Source organism: Notothenia rossii (genome assembly GCF_949606895.1).
Source record: "Notothenia rossii genome assembly, contig: scaffold_497, whole genome shotgun sequence".
NCBI lineage: Eukaryota > Metazoa > Chordata > Actinopteri > Perciformes > Nototheniidae > Notothenia > Notothenia rossii.
This window is the reverse complement of record NW_027640031.1, coordinates 1-19,466: the sequence shown is the minus strand read 5'-3', so window position 1 is coordinate 19,466 and position 19,466 is coordinate 1. Positions and strand designations below refer to the sequence as shown.

Sequence of the window (19,466 nt, the reverse complement as noted above, 5' to 3'; positions counted from 1 at the left end):
TTGTGGGGATAAAGGACACAACAAATATTACGGTCAAATGTAAACTGTGTGCAGGACAGAAAGCAAAAACGAAAAACAGCAATGCCAATCTCCTGAAGCACCTCAGTAATGTACATGGGGCTATAAAACTAGTCGCCAAAGACCCCACCGTCTCAACCACCGGCAGTGACCCAGATGGAGCAACACCATCTAAACAGCCAAAAAACGATTTGTTTAAATCGCCACATGTCACCCAGTCAACTAAACAGATTGATTGCCAGGTATGTTGTTGAGGACATGCTGCCCATCGCAACGGTTGAGTCTGTTGCCTTCAGAGAACTAGTCAGCAAAAAACAACACAAAACTCTTATTGTTATTGTTATTATTTTTAAAGTAAAGTAACTTGTTACTAGTTACTTTTATAATTTAGTAACTAATAAAGTAACGAGTTACTTTTTGAGAGCAGTAACTATAACTATGACTAGTTACTTTTTAAAAGTAACTTGCCCAACACTGGTAATGAGTGACCCGACAGTAAAACTAAACATATCTATAACTAGTTACGGTAGTTTGAGAGGTAATTAAAATAGCTACGTGTGATATTCTAACCTGAAGTGTGTGTTTTGTCCGCTCACCGCTGCGTGTGATCATGCAGAGCTGCGTGTCGACTCGTCAGCAGCAGCTGATCTCTCTCTCCCGTCAGATTAGACTTCACTCTCGTTTATGTCCATATCGATCAGATCCAGCTAGTTCTAGCTAATGATAGGACTACCTGCTTATTAAAAGACACCTAAACAACAAGTGTCGCTATGCAACCGGGTGAGGCCACAAAGTATAGCGCAGCATTATGCATTTGTTTACATGCCCACCGGAACCCCGAGGCATTACCAACAGATCAACGCACAATCAACCCATACAGCACATCTCTTTCTCCACATTACGTGTTAGACATTAGAATTGACTATTCTTGTCTGTCACATACTCTTCTCGTCTGTCACAGAAGTTGCGCAACTGATGCAGTATTGCGCTAAGGGGACATTATTTTGAAGAGATTTAGTTTTGCCGGTCTTCAGCATATTTTACCGGTCGTAGTCCGGTAATTACCGGCTAACGGAAACTCTGACGTCACGGTTAGGTGGCTCTAACACTGGCACATATTAAGGTCTGACAGCAGCTTCATCCCTCAATAGTCCATTGTTTCATTTCTCTCTCCACTAAACGGCTACTTTGCTCCTCCTGTCTGAGAATGAAAGGAGTCGTCTTCCTGCAGGGAGGAGGAGGAGGAGGAGGAGGAGGAGGAGGAGGAAGAAGAAGAAGAAGAGGCGGGGGAAGAGGCGGGGGAAGAGAAGCGCCTTCAGACTATAAATAGCAGGGATTGGGGTTAACGGGGAGGGTTTTGGGGTTTGGATTGACGTCATGTTGGAGAAACGGTTCCTTGTCATCACTGTCCTCTGCTTTCTCTTTTCCCTTGCTCCTGTTTCCTGTCTTCTGTTCTTTCTTTCTCTCCTCTCTCTGAGGGATGTCCTTCTTACATGCGCATATTGTAGTGAATCATATACAACAGTAAAGGCGTAACATGTTATATATATCTGTACATATTACAACGAAGGCAGAGGTGTATTCGTAATAAGTATAAGGAAAACCAGATTATTGCTCAAATGTGCCGTACCTCTACCTCAGAATGTAGAACATGTTGTATCGCCATGGATTACTGAACAGGCCAGCCACGCTGGAGAGCTGTGGGTATTTTACAAACAAACAAAGAGATGAAGAGCCTTTTCACGTCTGAGGCAACCTCTGGTTTAGAAAAATCAATACCATAAAATACCAGTACAATTTGATTTTCATAAAGGTACAGACAGGTGTGTGTGTGTGTGTGTGTGTGTGTGTGTGTGTGTGTGTGTGTGTGTGTGTGTGTGTGTGTGTGTGTGTGTGTGTGTGTGTGTGTGTGTGTGTGTGTGTGTGTGTGTGTGTGTGTGTGTGTGTGTGTGTGTGTGTGTGTGTGTGTGTGAGCAGATGTAAGTTGAGCTCGAGGCTAAAATCTGTCCATCTGCCGCTCACCCTCCAGATGTTTCGTGAAACCTCGTGAACATCTCAACTCCGTGGCTTCAGACTCAATTTCAAGTTGACTCTAACATTCCTGCCCTTTTTCTAACATCAGCGCTGGGGTGTTTCTTCTTGTTTATATCGAATCCTTCTCTGCATCACCTCGTTATATTCGTCTATCTGTAACGGCTGCAGCCTAGGTAACAGCTGGGCCTTGTACTAACGATGATCTTCTGCCCCTCAGCCACCTGGATAACCACCACCTGTGGGACCCCAATGAGTTTGCTGTGTCCTGCTTCAGAATCATCATGTACTCCATCCAGGTACACTACTCTCAAGAAACCCATCGCTACATGCAATGGGTTCAAAAGAATATGTGCAATATCTCTGTGGGACGAACAAACGTATTCTGCAGGAGAACGGATACACAGATTGTCCATCTTTAGAACATGTACCCAGTCCCGCAGCAGGACTCTCATGTAATTGGTCCCTTGTGATCATGTGACTGAATGTGAGCGACAGCCTGCTGGCTTTGTGCTTTCCAGTTTAAATATTTGCAGGAATAATTACCATCTGATTTGCATTGTGATTCTGAGCATCTGACATTCTGACAGTGTGGGCCGTCACATTTCCTCTCTAATCAATCCGAGAGGGCAAAAGTACACCCATCCTTTACTCAAGTAGAAGTACAGATACTCATGTTTAAAAATACTCTGGTGAAAGTAGAAGTACTGACTAAACTTCTTTACTCAAGTCAAAGTAAAGAGGCTTTGAAATGTACTTCAGTAAAAAGTACCCATAACTAGCAGCTGTTTTAAAGAGTACCTGACCTCCCTTTATATTAATAGAACAATAATGTCATTGTTAGCTAATGAATGTTTCCATGGTGACCAACGGCAACATGACAACGTTTTCATTGGTCCCTCTTCTTTAGAGAAGACCAGGAAATGATGGATACACGGATCGTGTTCAAATCAATAGGCACGCAATGACTCTAAATAATAATGATCACGCCACCAAACACACATTCAGACTAAAGGAACCAGCCTGTTTGGAAAATGAGAGAAGTAGAAAGTACAGGTATTTGAGTTCAACATGTAAGAAGTAGAAAGTACAGGTATTTGTGTTCAACATGTAAGAAGTAGAAAGTACAGGTATTTGGGTTCAAAATGTAAGAAGTAGAAAGTACAGGTATTTGAGTTCAACATGTGAGAAGTAGAAAGTACAGGTATTTGTGTTCAACATGTAAGAAGTAGAAAGTACAGGTATTTGGGTTCAAAATGTAAGAAGTAGAAAGTACAGGTATTTGAGTTCAACATGTAAGAAGTAGAAAGTACAGGTATTTGTGTTCAACATGTAAGAAGTAGAAAGTACAGGTATTTGGGTTCAAAATGTAAGAAGTAGAAAGTACAGGTATTTGTGTTCAACATGTAAGAAGTAGAAAGTACAGGTATTTGTGTTCAACATGTGAGAAGTAGAAAGTACAGGTATTTGGGTTCAAAATGTAAGAAGTAGAAAGTACAGGTGTTTGAGTTCAACATGTAAGAAGTAGAAAGTACAGGTATTTGAGTTCAACATGTAAGAAGTAGAAAGTACAGGTATTTGAGTTCAACATGTAAGAAGTAGAAAGTACAGGTATTTGAGTTCAACATGTAAGAAGTAGAAAGTACAGGTATTTGAGTTCAACATGTAAGAAGTAGAAAGTACAGGTATTTGAGTTCAACATGTAAGAAGTAGAAAGTACAGGTATTTGTGTTCAACATGTAAGAAGTAGAAAGTACAGGTATTTGGGTTCAAAATGTAAGAAGTAGAAAGTACAGGTATTTGTGTTCAACATGTAAGAAGTAGAAAGTACAGGTATTTGGGTTCAAAATGTAAGAAGTAGAAAGTACAGGTATTTGAGTTCAACATGTAAGAAGTAGAAAGTACAGGTATTTGAGTTCAACATGTAAGAAGTAGAAAGTACAGGTATTTGGGTTCAAAATGTAAGAAGTAGAAAGTACAGGTGTTTGAGTTCAACATGTAAGAAGTAGAAAGTACAGGTATTTGAGTTCAACATGTAAGAAGTAGAAAGTACAGGTATTTGTGTTCAACATGTAAGAAGTAGAAAGTACAGGTATTTGAGTTCAACATGTAAGAAGTAGAAAGTACAGGTATTTGTGTTCAACATGTAAGAAGTAGAAAGTACAGGTATTTGTGTTCAACATGTAAGAAGTAGAAAGTACAGGTATTTGAGTTCAACATGTAAGAAGTAGAAAGTACAGGTATTTGAGTTCAACATGTAAGAAGTAGAAAGTACAGGTATTTGAGTTCAACATGTAAGAAGTACAAAGTACAGGTATTTGAGTTCAACATGTAAGAAGTAGAAAGTACAGGTATTTGAGTTCAACATGTAAGAAGTAGAAAGTACAGGTATTTGAGTTCAACATGTAAGAAGTAGAAAGTACAGGTATTTGTGTTCAACATGTAAGAAGTAGAAAGTACAGGTATTTGGGTTCAAAATGTAAGAAGTAGAAAGTACAGGTATTTGAGTTCAACATGTAAGAAGTAGAAAGTACAGGTATTTGAGTTCAACATGTAAGAAGTAGAAAGTACAGGTATTTGAGTTCAACATGTAAGAAGTACAAAGTACAGGTATTTGAGTTCAACATGTAAGAAGTAGAAAGTACAGGTATTTGAGTTCAACATGTAAGAAGTAGAAAGTACAGGTATTTGAGTTCAACATGTAAGAAGTAGAAAGTACAGGTATTTGTGTTCAACATGTAAGAAGTAGAAAGTACAGGTATTTGGGTTCAAAATGTAAGAAGTAGAAAGTACAGGTATTTGGGTTCAAAATGTAAGAAGTAGAAAGTACAGGTATTTGTGTTCAAAATGTAAGAAGTAGAAAGTACAGGTATTTGTGTTCAACATGTAAGAAGTAGAAAGTACAGGTATTTGTGTTCAACATGTAAGAAGTAGAAAGTACAGGTATTTGAGTTCAACATGTAAGAAGTAGAAAGTACAGGTATTTGGGTTCAAAATGTAAGAAGTAGAAAGTACAGGTGTTTGAGTTCAACATGTAAGAAGTAGAAAGTACAGGTATTTGAGTTCAACATGTAAGAAGTAGAAAGTACAGGTATTTGAGTTCAACATGTAAGAAGTAGAAAGTACAGGTATTTGTGTTCAACATGTAAGAAGTAGAAAGTACAGGTATTTGGGTTCAAAATGTAAGAAGTAGAAAGTACAGGTATTTGAGTTCAACATGTAAGAAGTAGAAAGTACAGGTATTTGTGTTCAACATGTGAGAAGTAGAAAGTACAGGTATTTCTGTTCAACATGTAAGAAGTAGAAAGTACAGGTATTTGTGTTCAACATGTAAGAAGTAGAAAGTACAGGTATTTGGGTTCAAAATGTAAGAAGTAGAAAGTACAGGTATTTCTGTTCAACATGTAAGAAGTAGAAAGTACAGGTATTTGTGTTCAACATGTAAGAAGTAGAAAGTACAGGTATTTGGGTTCAAAATGTAAGAAGTAGAAAGTACAGGTATTTGTGTTCAACATGTAAGAAGTAGAAAGTACAGGTATTTGTGTTCTACATGTAAGAAGTAGAAAGTACAGGTATTTCTGTTCAACATGTAAGAAGTAGAAAGTACAGGTATTTGTGTTCAACATGTAAGAAGTAGAAAGTACAGGTATTTGTGTTCAACATGTAAGAAGTAGAAAGTAAAGTTACTTGGGTTCAAAATGTAAGAAGTAAAAGTACAAGGTGGTCAGAAAAATAAGTAGTGGAGTAAAGTACTGACACCAGAAACATGTACTTAGGTACAGTAACAAAGTATTTGTACTCCACTGTACGGCCCACACTGTCAGTTGCTCAGAATCACAATGCAAATCAGATGGTAATTATTCCTGCAAATATTTAAACTGGAAAGGAAGCACAAAGCCAGCAGGCTGTCGCTCACATTCAGTCACATGATCACACTGGACCAATTACATGAGATGCCTGCTACGGGACTACATGTTCTAAAGATGGACAATCTGTTGAACATTCACAATAAATCAATGTTAAACAGATTGTAATTCCTACACTTTTCTGAAAATGTAGGAATTGTTACTTTATTCCGAAAATCCGACATTTCTGAAATTTTTCTGAACATTTTAGAATTCAGATTTTTTCTCGGAATTCTGTTTTTTTTCTGAACATCTCCACATTTTGACTTTTCTCTGAAAATTTCCACATTTTGACTTTTCTCTGAAAATTTCCACATTTTGACTTTGTTCTATAAATCTACAAATTCTGACTGTGTTCAAAAAATTCTTACTTATTTTGAGAAAATTACAGAATTTAGATTTTTATCTGAAAATCCAGAATTCTAACTTTTTTTTTTAATTATGACTTTTTTTCTGAAATTACGAATTTTCTGCAGAAATTGATATTTGTAAATTTTTCCGAAACTTCTGACTTTTTTCAGAAAATTAAAATAGGTGACTTTATTCAGAAAATCTCAGAATTCCAATTTAAAAAAAGTCATAATCACACATGTTCAGTCACAATGGGCCAATTACACGAGAGTCCTGTTTTGGGTAAATGTTCTAAAAATGGACAATCTGTCTAACATTGACAATAAATCTCATTCTCCTCATGTCTCTGTTTCGTCCCGCTCCAGGCTCAGCACTCGCACCACGTGATCCAGCAGGTTCTGAACCACCTGGACACCAACAACAAGAACACGCCGCGGGTCAGAGCCGGCATCGTGCAGGTTCTGCTGGAGACCGTGGCCATCGCCGCTAAAGGATCCGTGGGTGAGTTTAGAGGAAGACTGTTATGGGGTCTTGATTGTATTGTTTTTTTCCAAGCTAGACGTTGTTAAAATGGGGAAGTTCTCTTTATACGTCCACAAAGCAATCACGCAGAACTTCGTTAATGCGGAACTGGGTGTGGTTCAATCTAAACTGAGTTGGATAGCCGCCGCCGGACAGCGCAAGATGTTAGATGCTACGATGTGAACGCAAAATGAAGCAGACATCTGATTGGCTACAGACGCGAATCTAGTAGTATCAGAAAAGTCTCAAAACTCCACACCCAAATGCAGAGAGATTCAAACACTAAAAGCGTGATACATTTTGTGTGTGCATTGAAAAATATTTATATAAATCCCGGATAAAATGCGTGTATCCTTCGGTGAGCATTTATTTATTTTGAGAACGATCTGACCGCACCATTCCCACTGCTGGAAATACTCACAATGTCGTCATTAGATTATTTTTCGCCATTTGTATAGTGGAAAGACGAAACAGGAGGCATGCAGCAACTGGTCCGACATCTCAGAATCAAACTGGGCTTGTAGTACTATTATGGCGCCCAATGTACGATATGGAACAAATAACTACCGTAATTTCCGGACTATAAGGCGCACCTGAATGTAAGCCGCAGCAGCTAAATTGAATGATGTGTACATATATAAGCCGCACTGGACTATAAGCCGCAGGTGTTTTAATGTTTCATTACCATATGTAAGGGTTCGTGCACAGAGGGGATTGTCGGGAAAGAGATGGCTGTTTGAGGAAGCTCCCATTTATTAACATTTCAACAAACAAGTTGCATATTTGCATAACGTATTCAAGTGTTAGCATTTAGTGCAATAGTAGCTACAGAACATGTGCTGTGTAAACTGTACTGTATCACATAGCGTTTCAGACACACACACTTTTCAACTTTCAAACTTAAACGGTGCGCTCCCAGCGCACGTACCGGCAGTGATCTACAGCAGTGGTTTTCAACCAGTGGTACGGGGACAAACTGTCTCGCTCTCGTAATGTCTGTCTGTCTTGCTCTCGTTCTGTCTCTCGTACCACTCTCGGTTCCACTTTTACTTTTGCGCGCTACCTGTCTCACTCTTTTCCGGCCTCCAGCTTTTCCTGCTGGAGCACGCCGCTTAAAGGTGGGGGGCGCGGACCGGCCATAGAGCCCATAGAGTTAAAGGTGGTGGACTGTAACCTGTAAAATCCATAGATTTAGGAGGTCCCCTAGTGGCCGTTAGCTGTAACAATCAATAGATCTAGGAGGTCCCCTAGTGGCCGTCAGCTGTAAAAATCCATAGAATAGCTGCACCGTTATATAAGCCGCAGCGTCGAAAAATGGGAAAAAAGGCGCGGCTTATAGTCCGAAAATTACGGTAATATCAATTAAACGTTTTTTAAGTCCGTTTAATATGATTTAAAGGCCGGGACGTCTCTGAAGCCCCACACTACTTCATTCAGAAGATTATTAACACATGTTGCCTGTAAAGAAATGAGCGTTTACCACATTTCAGCCCATAATGCAACATTGGTTACATGTTGATTCATTGCCTTAACCTGAACCACTTCCTGTCCGTCTAACTGTCCTTTCTAACCTCCAACCACTCTCTGCACACCTTTATCCAACGCAACACCACCTTCTTCATATTAAGATATCAACAAGCCACTTGACTTTGTTCCATCTTTGAGCAACGTGCAGTCATCACAAGTCCTCATCTGTAAAGCCGACATCTTGTTTCTTACCCGACCATCCCCTTATCAGTATCTTGATTATATTATCTCGAACCGGAAACAAAGGAAAGTGAACAGGTGTTTTAAAAAGATGTGTTTTGATCTCACCGTCGTTTGTTCTGTGGTTTATTTCCACTCAAGCGCTTGTATGTGTAATTGCCTGCTAATTGAATAATCATGAATTCAAACCCCCTTGAGATGAGAACAATACAATCATCGGGTTCCCTTAGGCATCCCATTGATTTAAAAACACTTTATGTATTGAGTGTTATTTACCTGAATGAATTCATATCATGCCGCCTGGACAGGAATGATTCAAGAGACCAAAGAAGGGGAAGGGTTTGGATTTGAAAGTGAAATCAGGATGCCTCCAAATCTGTGGCTCGGTACAGTATGAGTGTGGTTTATTTAGATGACATGTGTAGAGAAGTCCCCACAAACACACACACACACACACACACACACACACACACACACACACACACACACACACACACACACACACACACACACACACGTGAAGCTCCATGGATGTGTGGGGGAAGTTTTTAATGTAGATTAGGACGTGATTCTTAGTCACGAAATGTGTGTTTTAGTGCCGTAGATCAGGGGTTCCCAAAGTGTGGGTAGGTGAGCCTCCCCTCAAAGAACATAATCACAGCCGCGCCCCCCCCCCCAATTATTATTGCTATTATTATTATTATTATTGTTGCTATAATGCAGGGGTATTCAAGTGCATTTCAAAGAGGTCCAGTGAGAGAACATTTCATAAAATGCTCTGTTTTCGCCACCTCTCTCTTTTTTGATTGGCTGAGCGTCACCTCCTTAAAACATTAAACAATAGCTTTTTCAAACCTCTTTATCTTTATGTTTTAAACATGTTGAGGTTAAGGATGGCAGCTTCCTCATACGTTGCACTCGGAGAGAAATAGTTGAGATGGAGATGTCTTTAGCACAGCAGGGAGGAGTAACGTTTCACCTATGTGGTGAGGTGTACCTGCCTTAGCTATCCGTAACGCCTCTCGGTATGATGCTTCGGTTGCCTTGGTATTCACAGAGCTAAATGTATCAATGACATTTTTCTGTGACTGCAATTCCTCGAGCGTCCGGTCAAAAAACTCCTGTGGCTTGGTCACCAAACATGGGTGTTTGGTCTCAATATGACAGCGGAGTTTACATGGTCTCATACTGTCATTGGCTCGCACCTCGTTGCAGATAACACACTGTGGAGTGTCATCAGGACCGGTCCATGAACATTCTAGCTTCAAATAATCATTGTCATACTTCCTCAGTTTTCTGACAGACGCTGTCTCCTCTCTCACTTTACTTCACTACAAATCTATCCATATTTTGCCGCTCGCATCCATTTAGCTGAAGTTAACGAGCTACATTTCACTGTTTCTCTTTAATTTTTTCTGGCGGCTGCGCCTCCCTTGAAGCTCTCTGGCGCCCCCCAGGGGAGGCGCGCCTCACACTTTGGGAACCCCTGCCGTAGATGATCGGAGTGTGTGTACTTTCTCCTCAGCAGATCCTGTGGTAGAGGAGCTTCTAGAGTTCCTGTAGTCGTATACGTGGAGGAGAGAACAGTTTGGGTTGTTTTCTAAAGATATCTGAAACTAAATATCCTGTCTGTAAATGTTTGTGATGTTTGTGAGTCGCTTGGTTTTAGTCCCTGTTAAATACAAAATCAAATGAACACGTGGAGGACTTGATTACATCCTGTTGAGGGTTCAATAACTCCCACTGTGAGATATGAAAAGTGATGTGTTGTTTAAAAGGTGAAAATCCAATGTTATGTTAGATCAAAAACATATTAATATTAAATATATTGGGTGTGTGTGTGTGTGTGTGTGTGTGTGTCTCTGTGTGTGTGTGTGTGTGTGTGTGTGTGTGTGTGTGTGTGTGTGTGTGTGTGTGTGTGTGTGTGTGTGTGTGTGTGTGTGTGTGTGTGTGTGTGTGTGTGTGTGTGTGTGTGTGTGTGTGTGTGTGTGTGTGTGTGTGTGTGTGTGTGTGTGTGTGTGTGTGTGTGTGGTATGTGTGTGTGTGTGTGTGTGTGTGTGTGTCTCTGTGTGTGTGTGTGTGTGTGTGTGTGTGTGTGTGTGTGTGTGTGTGTGTGTGTGTGTCTCTGTGTGTCTCTGTGTGTGTGTGTGTAGGCCCCACGGTGCTGGAGGTGTTCAACACTCTGCTGAAACACCTGAGGATGAGCGTGGACTTCGAGACAGGAGAAGGTTTGAGGAGGAACTCGAGCAGCAGCGTTTCCTCCGGACGCAGCAAAGAGAGCGAGGAGAGGATCGTGCAGAACGCCATCATCCAGACCATCGGTACGTCACCATGGATACGTGTACTTCTGTACCTTACACGTGTTATTTTGAGTCCATAAGTGCCTCCTAAAGCAAAGTATGGCAGTTTGAACTGAGTGTCTTGATAGTGCTGTCAAAAAGCTGCATTCTCATGATACACGATGTTCTCTTTGCTCACCAGCGTTCCACTTGCTGGACATTTCTCACATTCAACTGCCATCTTGGCTTCGTAGCGTAAATTGTGCGACCTTTAGATAGATAGATGTCAGAGCCACTGAAACACCACTAAATGCATCCTTAAATTGACCATCAATGCACCATTTAATGTATAAATACAACCTTTAATAGACCCCTTATTAGTTCTAAATGTTAGGGTTTTTAAGCATTTTATAGTGGAAAGAGAAAAAGAGGAGGGAAGCAGTAATTGGTCCGTGGTCTTGGATAGAACTCGTGATTCACTGCTGGGAGAATTGGCGCCCAATCTAGGGCTGCACAATGACAAAATAACAACGTTGACAATCACTTTCTGTGAGTGCTGAGTCGTGGACGTCCAGAACGCCATCATCCAGACCATGGGTACGTCACCATGGATACGTGTACTTCTGTACCTTACATGTGTTATTTTGAGTCCATAAGTGCCTCCTAATGCAAAGTATGGCAGTTTGAACTGAGTGTCTGGATAGTGCTGTCAAAAAGCTGCATTTACATGATGCAACATTTTCCCTTTTCCACTTTTTGACTTCTATTAATGACGCCGGACATTTCTCATATTCAACAGCCGCCATCTTGGCTACGTGAAAAAGTCTTTTGATGTTTTCAGAAAAAAGTTTTGATTTTTGATATTTTCATAACAATGTCAGAATTTTGATATTTTTATAAAAAAAGTCGGAATTTTGATATTTTCAGAAAAAATCAGAATATTGATATTTTCAGGAAAAATAAAAAATGCTGATATTTTGGGGGGAAAAGTCTGAATTTTGAGATTTTTGGAAAATGTTTGAATGTTCAGAAAAAAATCTGGATTTTCAGATTTAAAAAAAAAAGTCAGAATGATGACATTTTCAGAAAGAATTCCAAATGTTCAGAGAAAAGTAAGAAGTTTCAGAATAAAGTCATCATTTTCTGAAAAAGTCATAATTTAGAGAGTTTCATAAAAAAGCCATTATCTTGAGATTCTTGGCCACGTAGCGTAAGATGTGCGCCCTTTAGCCGTTGCTCCTGAACGATAAAAAAGTGTTGATGATTATTTGTCTGAATACTGACTCTCTCTCTCTCTCTCTCTCTCTCTCTCTCTCTCTCTCTCTCTCTCTCTCTCTCTCTCTCTCTCTCTCTCTCTCTCGTCCCTCCCGTTCCTTGCCAGGTTTCTTCGGGGGAAATCTGCCCGACTACCAGCGAGCTGAAGTCATGATGTTCATTATGGGGAAAGTGCCCGTCTACGGGACCCCCTGCCACACTTTGGACACCGTGAAGATAGGGTGAGACACACACACGCACGCACGCACGCACGCACGCACGCACGCACGCACGCACGCAGACAGACAGACAGACAGACAGACAGACAGACAGACAGACAGACAGACAGACAGACAGACAGACAGACAGACAGACAGACAGACAGACAGACAGACAGACAGACAGACAGACAGACAGACAGACAGACAGACAGACAGACCATGTACACCATGTATACATCACTTCAGGGGACATTACATTGACTTACATGCATTTCCTGGAGACTAACCTTAAACCTAACCAAGTCTTCACCCTAAAATTAATGATTCCCCTTATGGGGACCTCCATTATGTCCCCATAAGGGAGGCAAGTCCCCACACGTGACTGTGTAAACAGATGTAGGTCCCTACAATGATAGTAATGCTAGGCTGCACACACACACACACACACACACACACACACACACACACACACACACACACACACACACACTGTCCTCTCTTTACCTCCTGCAGTGAAGAGAAAGATAAACTAATCCCTCTAACCTCAGGAGGGAGGAGCGATAATCCAACATGAAGATAACACTGTTTCATCTTCCTCCTCCTCCTCCTCCTCCTCCTCCTCCTCCTCCTCCTCCTTCTATATCATCTGATACCTCTTCCTCCTCTGGTTCTGATTGGTTGATTTTCCTCTCAGGCATCTGGGAACCAAGAGGATCCAGACCATGCTGCTCAGCTCCCTCATCATGGTGAGTGCTTTCAAAGTGTGTGTGTGTGTGTGTGTGTGTGTGTGTGTGTGTGTGTGTGTGTGTGTGTGTGTGTGTGTGTGTGTGTGTGTGTGTGTGTGTGTGTGTGTGTGTGTGTGTGTGTGTGTGTGTGTGTGTGTGTGTGTGTGTGTGTGTGTGTGTGTGTGTGTGTGTGTGTGTGTGTGTGTGTGTGTGTGTGTGTGTGTGTGTGTGTGTGTGTGTGTGTGTGTGTGTGTGTGTATAGACCATTAACGGCCTCACGCCTCCATAACTCAGGTGACCTCCTCCTTCAAGTCCAAGTCGATGGCGGCGGCTCTGTCCCCCCCCTTCCTCGACCCTCTGTTCTCCATCTCTCTGATGGAGGACGGAGAGCTGCGTCAGCTGGTTCTGGAGATCCTACACAATGTCATCGATCGCCACGACAACCGCGCCAAGCTACGTGGCATCAGGTAATAATAATACGTTTATTTAGTATAGCGTCTTTCACAGAAATATAATTCACAAAGTTCAATACTTATAATACTATAGTTACTGTCACACACCCTCACACACCCCTGATTTGAGTGTCTCTGTGTTCCAGAATCATTCCTAACGTTGCAGCTCTGAAGATCAAGAGGGAGAAGATCTCCAAGCAAGACGTTGCATTCATGAAGAAGGTGAAACACAGCATTACTGTCATCCTGACGTGCTCTTTATATAGAGGACAGGTCAAACTACAGTGTGTTCTTTTAAAGTGGAGGGCTGTGCAGACATGTTTGCAGACATGTGTAGAATATAGTCAGAGAGTTGAGCATGCACATGGCTCACAGAGTTAAGAACATGTTCATAACGTAATGCATAATGTTTGTGGGGTGAAATAAAAAACAGAAACTTCTCAAACCTCTAAACATAACCCCCTTTTCCATCGTCTGTTCAAATGAGAGGTTTTCCCAAAGTCTGGTTGAATGCAGCCTCCATTGTTCACTCTGTTGCACATCATGCCCTGGGTCTGAACTACAGTCTCTTCTGTGTTCATCGGTAAGACTCATGCGTTCCCAGAAAGGATACAAATCAACACTTTAACCTGTTTTCAGGTCTCAGGCTCGAAAATGACATTCCCAGAACAAATGACCGTATCTTCTAAAAGGGTTACATTAATAATCTTTGTTCTCAAAGTAACGATCAACCTGTGAGTTGGATGTAGAAGAGTCAGAACCAATATAGATGTTTTTATTTTAAAGAAAATTCAGATTGAACATAGTCAAAAAATGTAAATTAAAACTGTAAATTATAGTGTCCGTCCAAAAACAAAACATTACTTTTAGTGAAAACCACCCTTGAATGATGGTAAGGTAGACTACAAGCTTTAGGAATCCAAACTACAACATATTAAGTACCCTGTATCAAGATTGATGCAAAACAAGTGATGTTTGACCTTTTTAGAGAGATTTAGAAGAAAAAAACCCACTTCTGGGGTCATTTGGGCGGATTTGCCATTTCTCTGGAACCCATTGGTCGATTTTGGTGATTGACACCTATTTTGAACCGTTAGAGCCAATAGAATCGAAGGGAAGTCCCAAAATCCATCTAAACATTACCCATTGGTGAATGAGAGTGATGCGCAGCCAGCATGCCCAAAACCAGAAACTGGGTTACAGCTCTCACACACTCTATATGAAAACTCAGTTTATTGACATGAATATGATGATGGATTATCAGTAATCCTTTCAAAGTGACACAGAGACTCTGGATTAACCTCCAGCAGCGTTTATATCGTTTTAATGTGTTTTAATGTATTGTAATGCCATTGAACACGACTTTGATCAGAAAACAGCAAAGGTAAGACGTATTTGCCGTTTTGGCTCCGTAGAGCTAAGTTGTGCGTTGTCCTTCTTCGCTTCGCTGCCGATTTCTGGTCGCTCAGTGATAAGTGATACTTATACCAATGGAATCTGTGGAATCTCAGCTTTCATATGATATCCAGTTTGTGCAGATCCGATGAAGTATAAAATATTTCTACCGTGAGTTATGTGCTAAGCGCGTTAGCACTCTTTCGCTTTGTGCTCATTCAGAGGCTCGGTGTTAGACTTGTGTTTTGTTTCGGTAAAAATGGTTCCTATCGTCAGTTAGCTGAGTTTCTCACCGTTAAGTGGGTATGACTCATTCATAGTTTGTTAAATGTTGAGAAGCCCTCAGACACTGTTTCTTGCAAGATGTTGCGGGAGCCTCCCCCCCCCCTACTTATCGGATCTGCACAAACAAGATATCAGATTAATCCAAATCGACCGCGGGGGGCCAGAGATTACATGTCATGTCACTTATTAGACGCTTTAATCCAAAGAGATTTACATACTGTGGACAATCTCCACAGGAGGCCTTTGGGGGGAAGTGTCTCAAGGACACAACGACATGCTGACTGCAGTGGGGTTTGAACCTTTGCTCTCCTTATCTGAACACCAACGCACTACCCACTGTACCACACGCCTCTGAGATATGGCAAATCCACCCAAATGACCCCAGAAGTTTTTTTCTAAACCTCTCTAAAAAGGTCAAACTTCACTTGTTTTGCATCAATCTTGATACAGGGAACTTATTATTGTTGAATCTGAATTTGCTTTAAAATAAAAACATCTATATTGATTCTGACTCTTCTACATCCAACTCACAGGTTTATCATTACTTTGAGAACAAAGATTATTAATGTTCCCCTTTTAGAAGTGAAGTTATGGTCCTTTGTTCTGGGAATGTCATTTTCGAGTCTGAGACCTGAAAAACAGGCTCGGGGCTGAACAGGTTAATTATTTTAATACGTGTATTAGTTTGAATCAGACCCCTTTCCACCCCAGTGATCTTTTCTCTAACTGTTCTCTAAATGTTCTCTCCTCCCTCCTTTAGCACGGCCAGCAGCTTTACCGCCACATCTTCCTCGGCTGTAAGGAGGAAGATAACGGTCATAAAAACTTTGAGCTGCTCTTCACCACGCTCGCTGTCCTCACCATCGAACTGGCCAACGAGGAGGTGGTGATCGACCTCATCCGCCTCTCCATCGCTCTGCAGGTACGCTGGGGTTTATACAGAAGCTGCAGCTCTGTGAACCTGCAGACTGAGACGAGTTTAAACATATGTACAGTATATACAGGGAAGGAAGGAAGGAAGGAAGAAAGGAAGGAAGGAAAGACGGAAGGAAGGAAGGAGGGAGGGAGGAAGTGAAACAATGAAAGTAAGGAAGTAGAGAGAGAGAGAGAGAGAGAGGGAGGGAAGGAAGGAGTGAAGGAAGGAGTGAAGGAAGGAGTGAAGGAAGGAGTGAAGGAAGGAGTGAAGGGAGAACACATAATGAAAGAAAGAAATTAAAGGAAGGATGCATGGAAAGAAGAAATAATGACAGAAAGGAGGGAAGGAAGTATAGAAGGATAGAGAGAGAAGAGGAAGGACGGAGGGAAGGAAGGAAGTGAAAAAGTAAAAGGAAGGAAGAAAGAAGGGAAGGAAGGAAGGAGGGAAGGAAGGAAGGAAGGAAGGAGGGAGGAAGGGAAACAATGAAAGTAAGGAAGTAGAAAGAGAGAGAGAGGGAGGGAAGGAAGGAAGGAAGGAAGGAGGGAACGGAGAACACATGATGAAAGAAAGAAATTAAAGGAGGGATGCGTGGAAAGAAGAAATAATGACAGAACGGAGGGAAGGAAGTATAGAAGGATAGAGAGAGAAGAGGAAGGATGGAGGGAAGGAAGGAAGTGAAAAAGTAAAAGAAAGAAAGTAGAGAGAGATGGAGGGAGGGAAGAAAGAAAGAAAGGAAGAAAGAAGGGAAGGAAGGAAGAAGAAAAGAAAGGAAGGAAGGAAATAATAAACTTGTGTGTGTGTGTGTGTGTGTGTGTGTGTGTGTGTGTGTGTGTGTGTGTGTGTGTGTGTGTGTGTGTGTGTGTGTGTGTGTGTGTGTGTGTGTGTGTGTGTGTGTGTGTGTGTGTGTGTGTGTGTGTGTGTGTGTGTGGATAATAATAATAGTATGAATTCATTACATTTTATGATAATTATTAGAACGCTTTTCCAAGTGCTCAAAGCGCTTTACATGACATATTACACATATTAGACATGTCAGTGTTATTTCTGTGGACAATATGATGTGTGTGTTGATGTGTGTGTGTGTGTGTTGATGTGTATGTTGTGTGTTGATGTGTGTGTTGATGTGTGTGTGTGTGTGTGTGTGTGTGTGTGTGTGTGTGTGTGTGTGTGTGTGTGTGTTGATGTGTGTGTGTGTTGTGTGTGTTGATGTGTGTGTTGTGTGTGTTGATGTGTGTGTTGTGTGTGTTGATGTGTATGTTGTGTGTTGATGTGTGTGTTGATGTGTGTGTTGATGTGTGTGTTGATGTGTGTGTTGATGTGTGTGTTGATGTGTGTGTGTTGATGTGTGTGTGTGTGTGTGTGTGTGTGTGTGTGTGTGTGTGTGTGTGTGTGTGTGTGTGTGTGTTGATGTGTGTGTGTGTGTGTTGATGTGTGTGTGTGTGTGTGTGTGTTGATGTGTGTGTTGTGTGTGCTGATGTGTGTGTGTGTGTGTGTGTGTTGATGTGTGTGTTGATGTGTGTGTTGTGTGTGTTGATGTGTGTTGATGTGTGTGTTGTGTGTGTGTTGTGTGTGTTGATGTGTGTGTGTGTTGTGTGTGTTGATGTGTGTGTTGTGTGTGTTGATGTGTATGTTGTGTGTGTTGATGTGTGTGTTGTGTGTGTTGATGTGTGTGTGTAGTGTGTTGATGTTTGTGTTGTGTGTTGATGTGTGTGTTGATGTGTGTGTTGATGTGTGTGTGTGTGTGTGTGTGTGTGTGTGTGTGTGTGTGTGTGTGTGTGTGTGTGTGTGTGTGTGTGTGTGTGTGTGTGTGTGTGTTGATGTGTGTTGATGTGTGTTGATGTGTGTGTTGATGTGTGTGTGTGTGTTGATGTGTGTGTTGATGTGTGTGTGTGTGTGTGTGTGTGTTGATGTGTGTGTTGTGTGTGTGTTGATGTGTGTGTGTTGATGTGTGTGTTGATGTGTGTGTTGATGTGTGTGTTGATGTGTGTGTTGATGTGTGTGTTGATGTATGTGTTGTGTGTGTGTTGTGTGTGTTGTGTGTGATGTGTGTGTTGATGTGTGTGTTGATGTGTGTTGATATGTGTGTGTTGATGTGTGTGTGTTGATGTGTGTGTTGATGTGTGTGTTGATGTGTGTGTTGATATGTGTGTGTTGATGTGTGTGTTGATGTGTGTGTTGATGTGTGTGTTGATGTGTGTGTTGATGTGTGTTGATGTGTGTGTTGATATGTGTGTGTTGATATGTGTGTGTTGATATGTGTGTGTTGATGTGTGTGTTGATATGTGTGTGTTGATGTGTGTGTTGATGTGTGTGTTGATGTGTGTGTTGATGTGTGTGTTGATATGTGTGTGTTGATGTGTGTGTTGATGTGTGTGTTGATGTGTGTGTTGATATGTGTGTGTTGATGTGTGTTGATGTGTGTGTTGATATGTGTGTGTTGATGTGTGTGTTGATGTGTGTGTTCTGTGCAGGACATGGCTCTGACTAACGAGGAGAACCTCCCGATGTTGACCCGCTGTGCCGTCCTGGGTCTGGTGGCAGCGTACCTGAACTTCCTGAGTCAGATGATCGCTAACCCTCCATTCTGCCAGCACGTCAGCAAGGTGAGACACACACTCCTTCAGGTCTGACCTCACACTGACACACACACCTTCAGACCTGACCTCACACTGACACACACACCTTCAGGTCTGACCTCACACTGACACACACTCCTTCAGACCTGACCTCACACTGACACACACTCCTTCAGACCTGACCTCACACTGACACACACTCCTTCAGGTCTGACCTCACACTGACACACACACCTTCAGACCTGACCTCACACTGACACACACTCCTTCAGACCTGACCTCACACTGACACACACACCTTCAGATCTGACCTCACACTGACACACACTCCTTCAGATCTGACCTCACACTGACACACACTCCTTCAGATCTGACCTCACACTGACACACACACCTTCAGACCTGACCTCACACTGACACACACTCCTTCAGGTCTGACCTCACACTGACACACACACCTTCAGGTCTGACCTCACACTGACACACACTCCTTCAGGTCTGACCTCACACTGACACACACTCCTTCAGGTCTGACCTCACACTGACACACACACCTTCAGGTCTGACCTCACACTGACACACACACTCCTTCAGGTCTGACCTCACACTGACACACACACCTTCAGGTCTGACCTCACACTGACACACACACTCCTTCAGGTCTGACCTCACACTGACACACACACACACCTTCAGACCTGACCTCACACTGACACACACTCCTTCAGGTCTTACCTCACACTGACACACACTCCTTCAGGTCTGACCTCACACTGACACACACTCCTTCAGGTCTGACCTCACACTGACACACATTCCTTCAGGTCTG

General features: G+C 41.8%; 1 protein-coding gene across 1 annotated transcript; it reads left to right on the top strand.

Annotated features, from left to right (window-relative positions):
• Nucleotides 1-2,250: 2,250 nt before the first annotated feature.
• Nucleotides 2,251-18,767, top strand: LOC307027157 (protein EFR3 homolog A-like). The gene is made up of 10 exons (XM_079695350.1): nt 2,251-2,348; nt 6,671-6,806; nt 8,843-8,920; nt 10,688-10,855; nt 12,195-12,309; nt 12,983-13,034; nt 13,308-13,480; nt 13,612-13,687; nt 15,906-16,067; nt 18,533-18,767. The coding sequence occupies exons 1-10, from the start codon at nt 2,334-2,336 to the stop codon at nt 18,689-18,691; spliced, it is 1,134 nt and encodes a 377-aa protein (XP_079551476.1). The 5' UTR covers nt 2,251-2,333; the 3' UTR covers nt 18,692-18,767.
• Nucleotides 18,768-19,466: the final 699 nt, after the last annotated feature.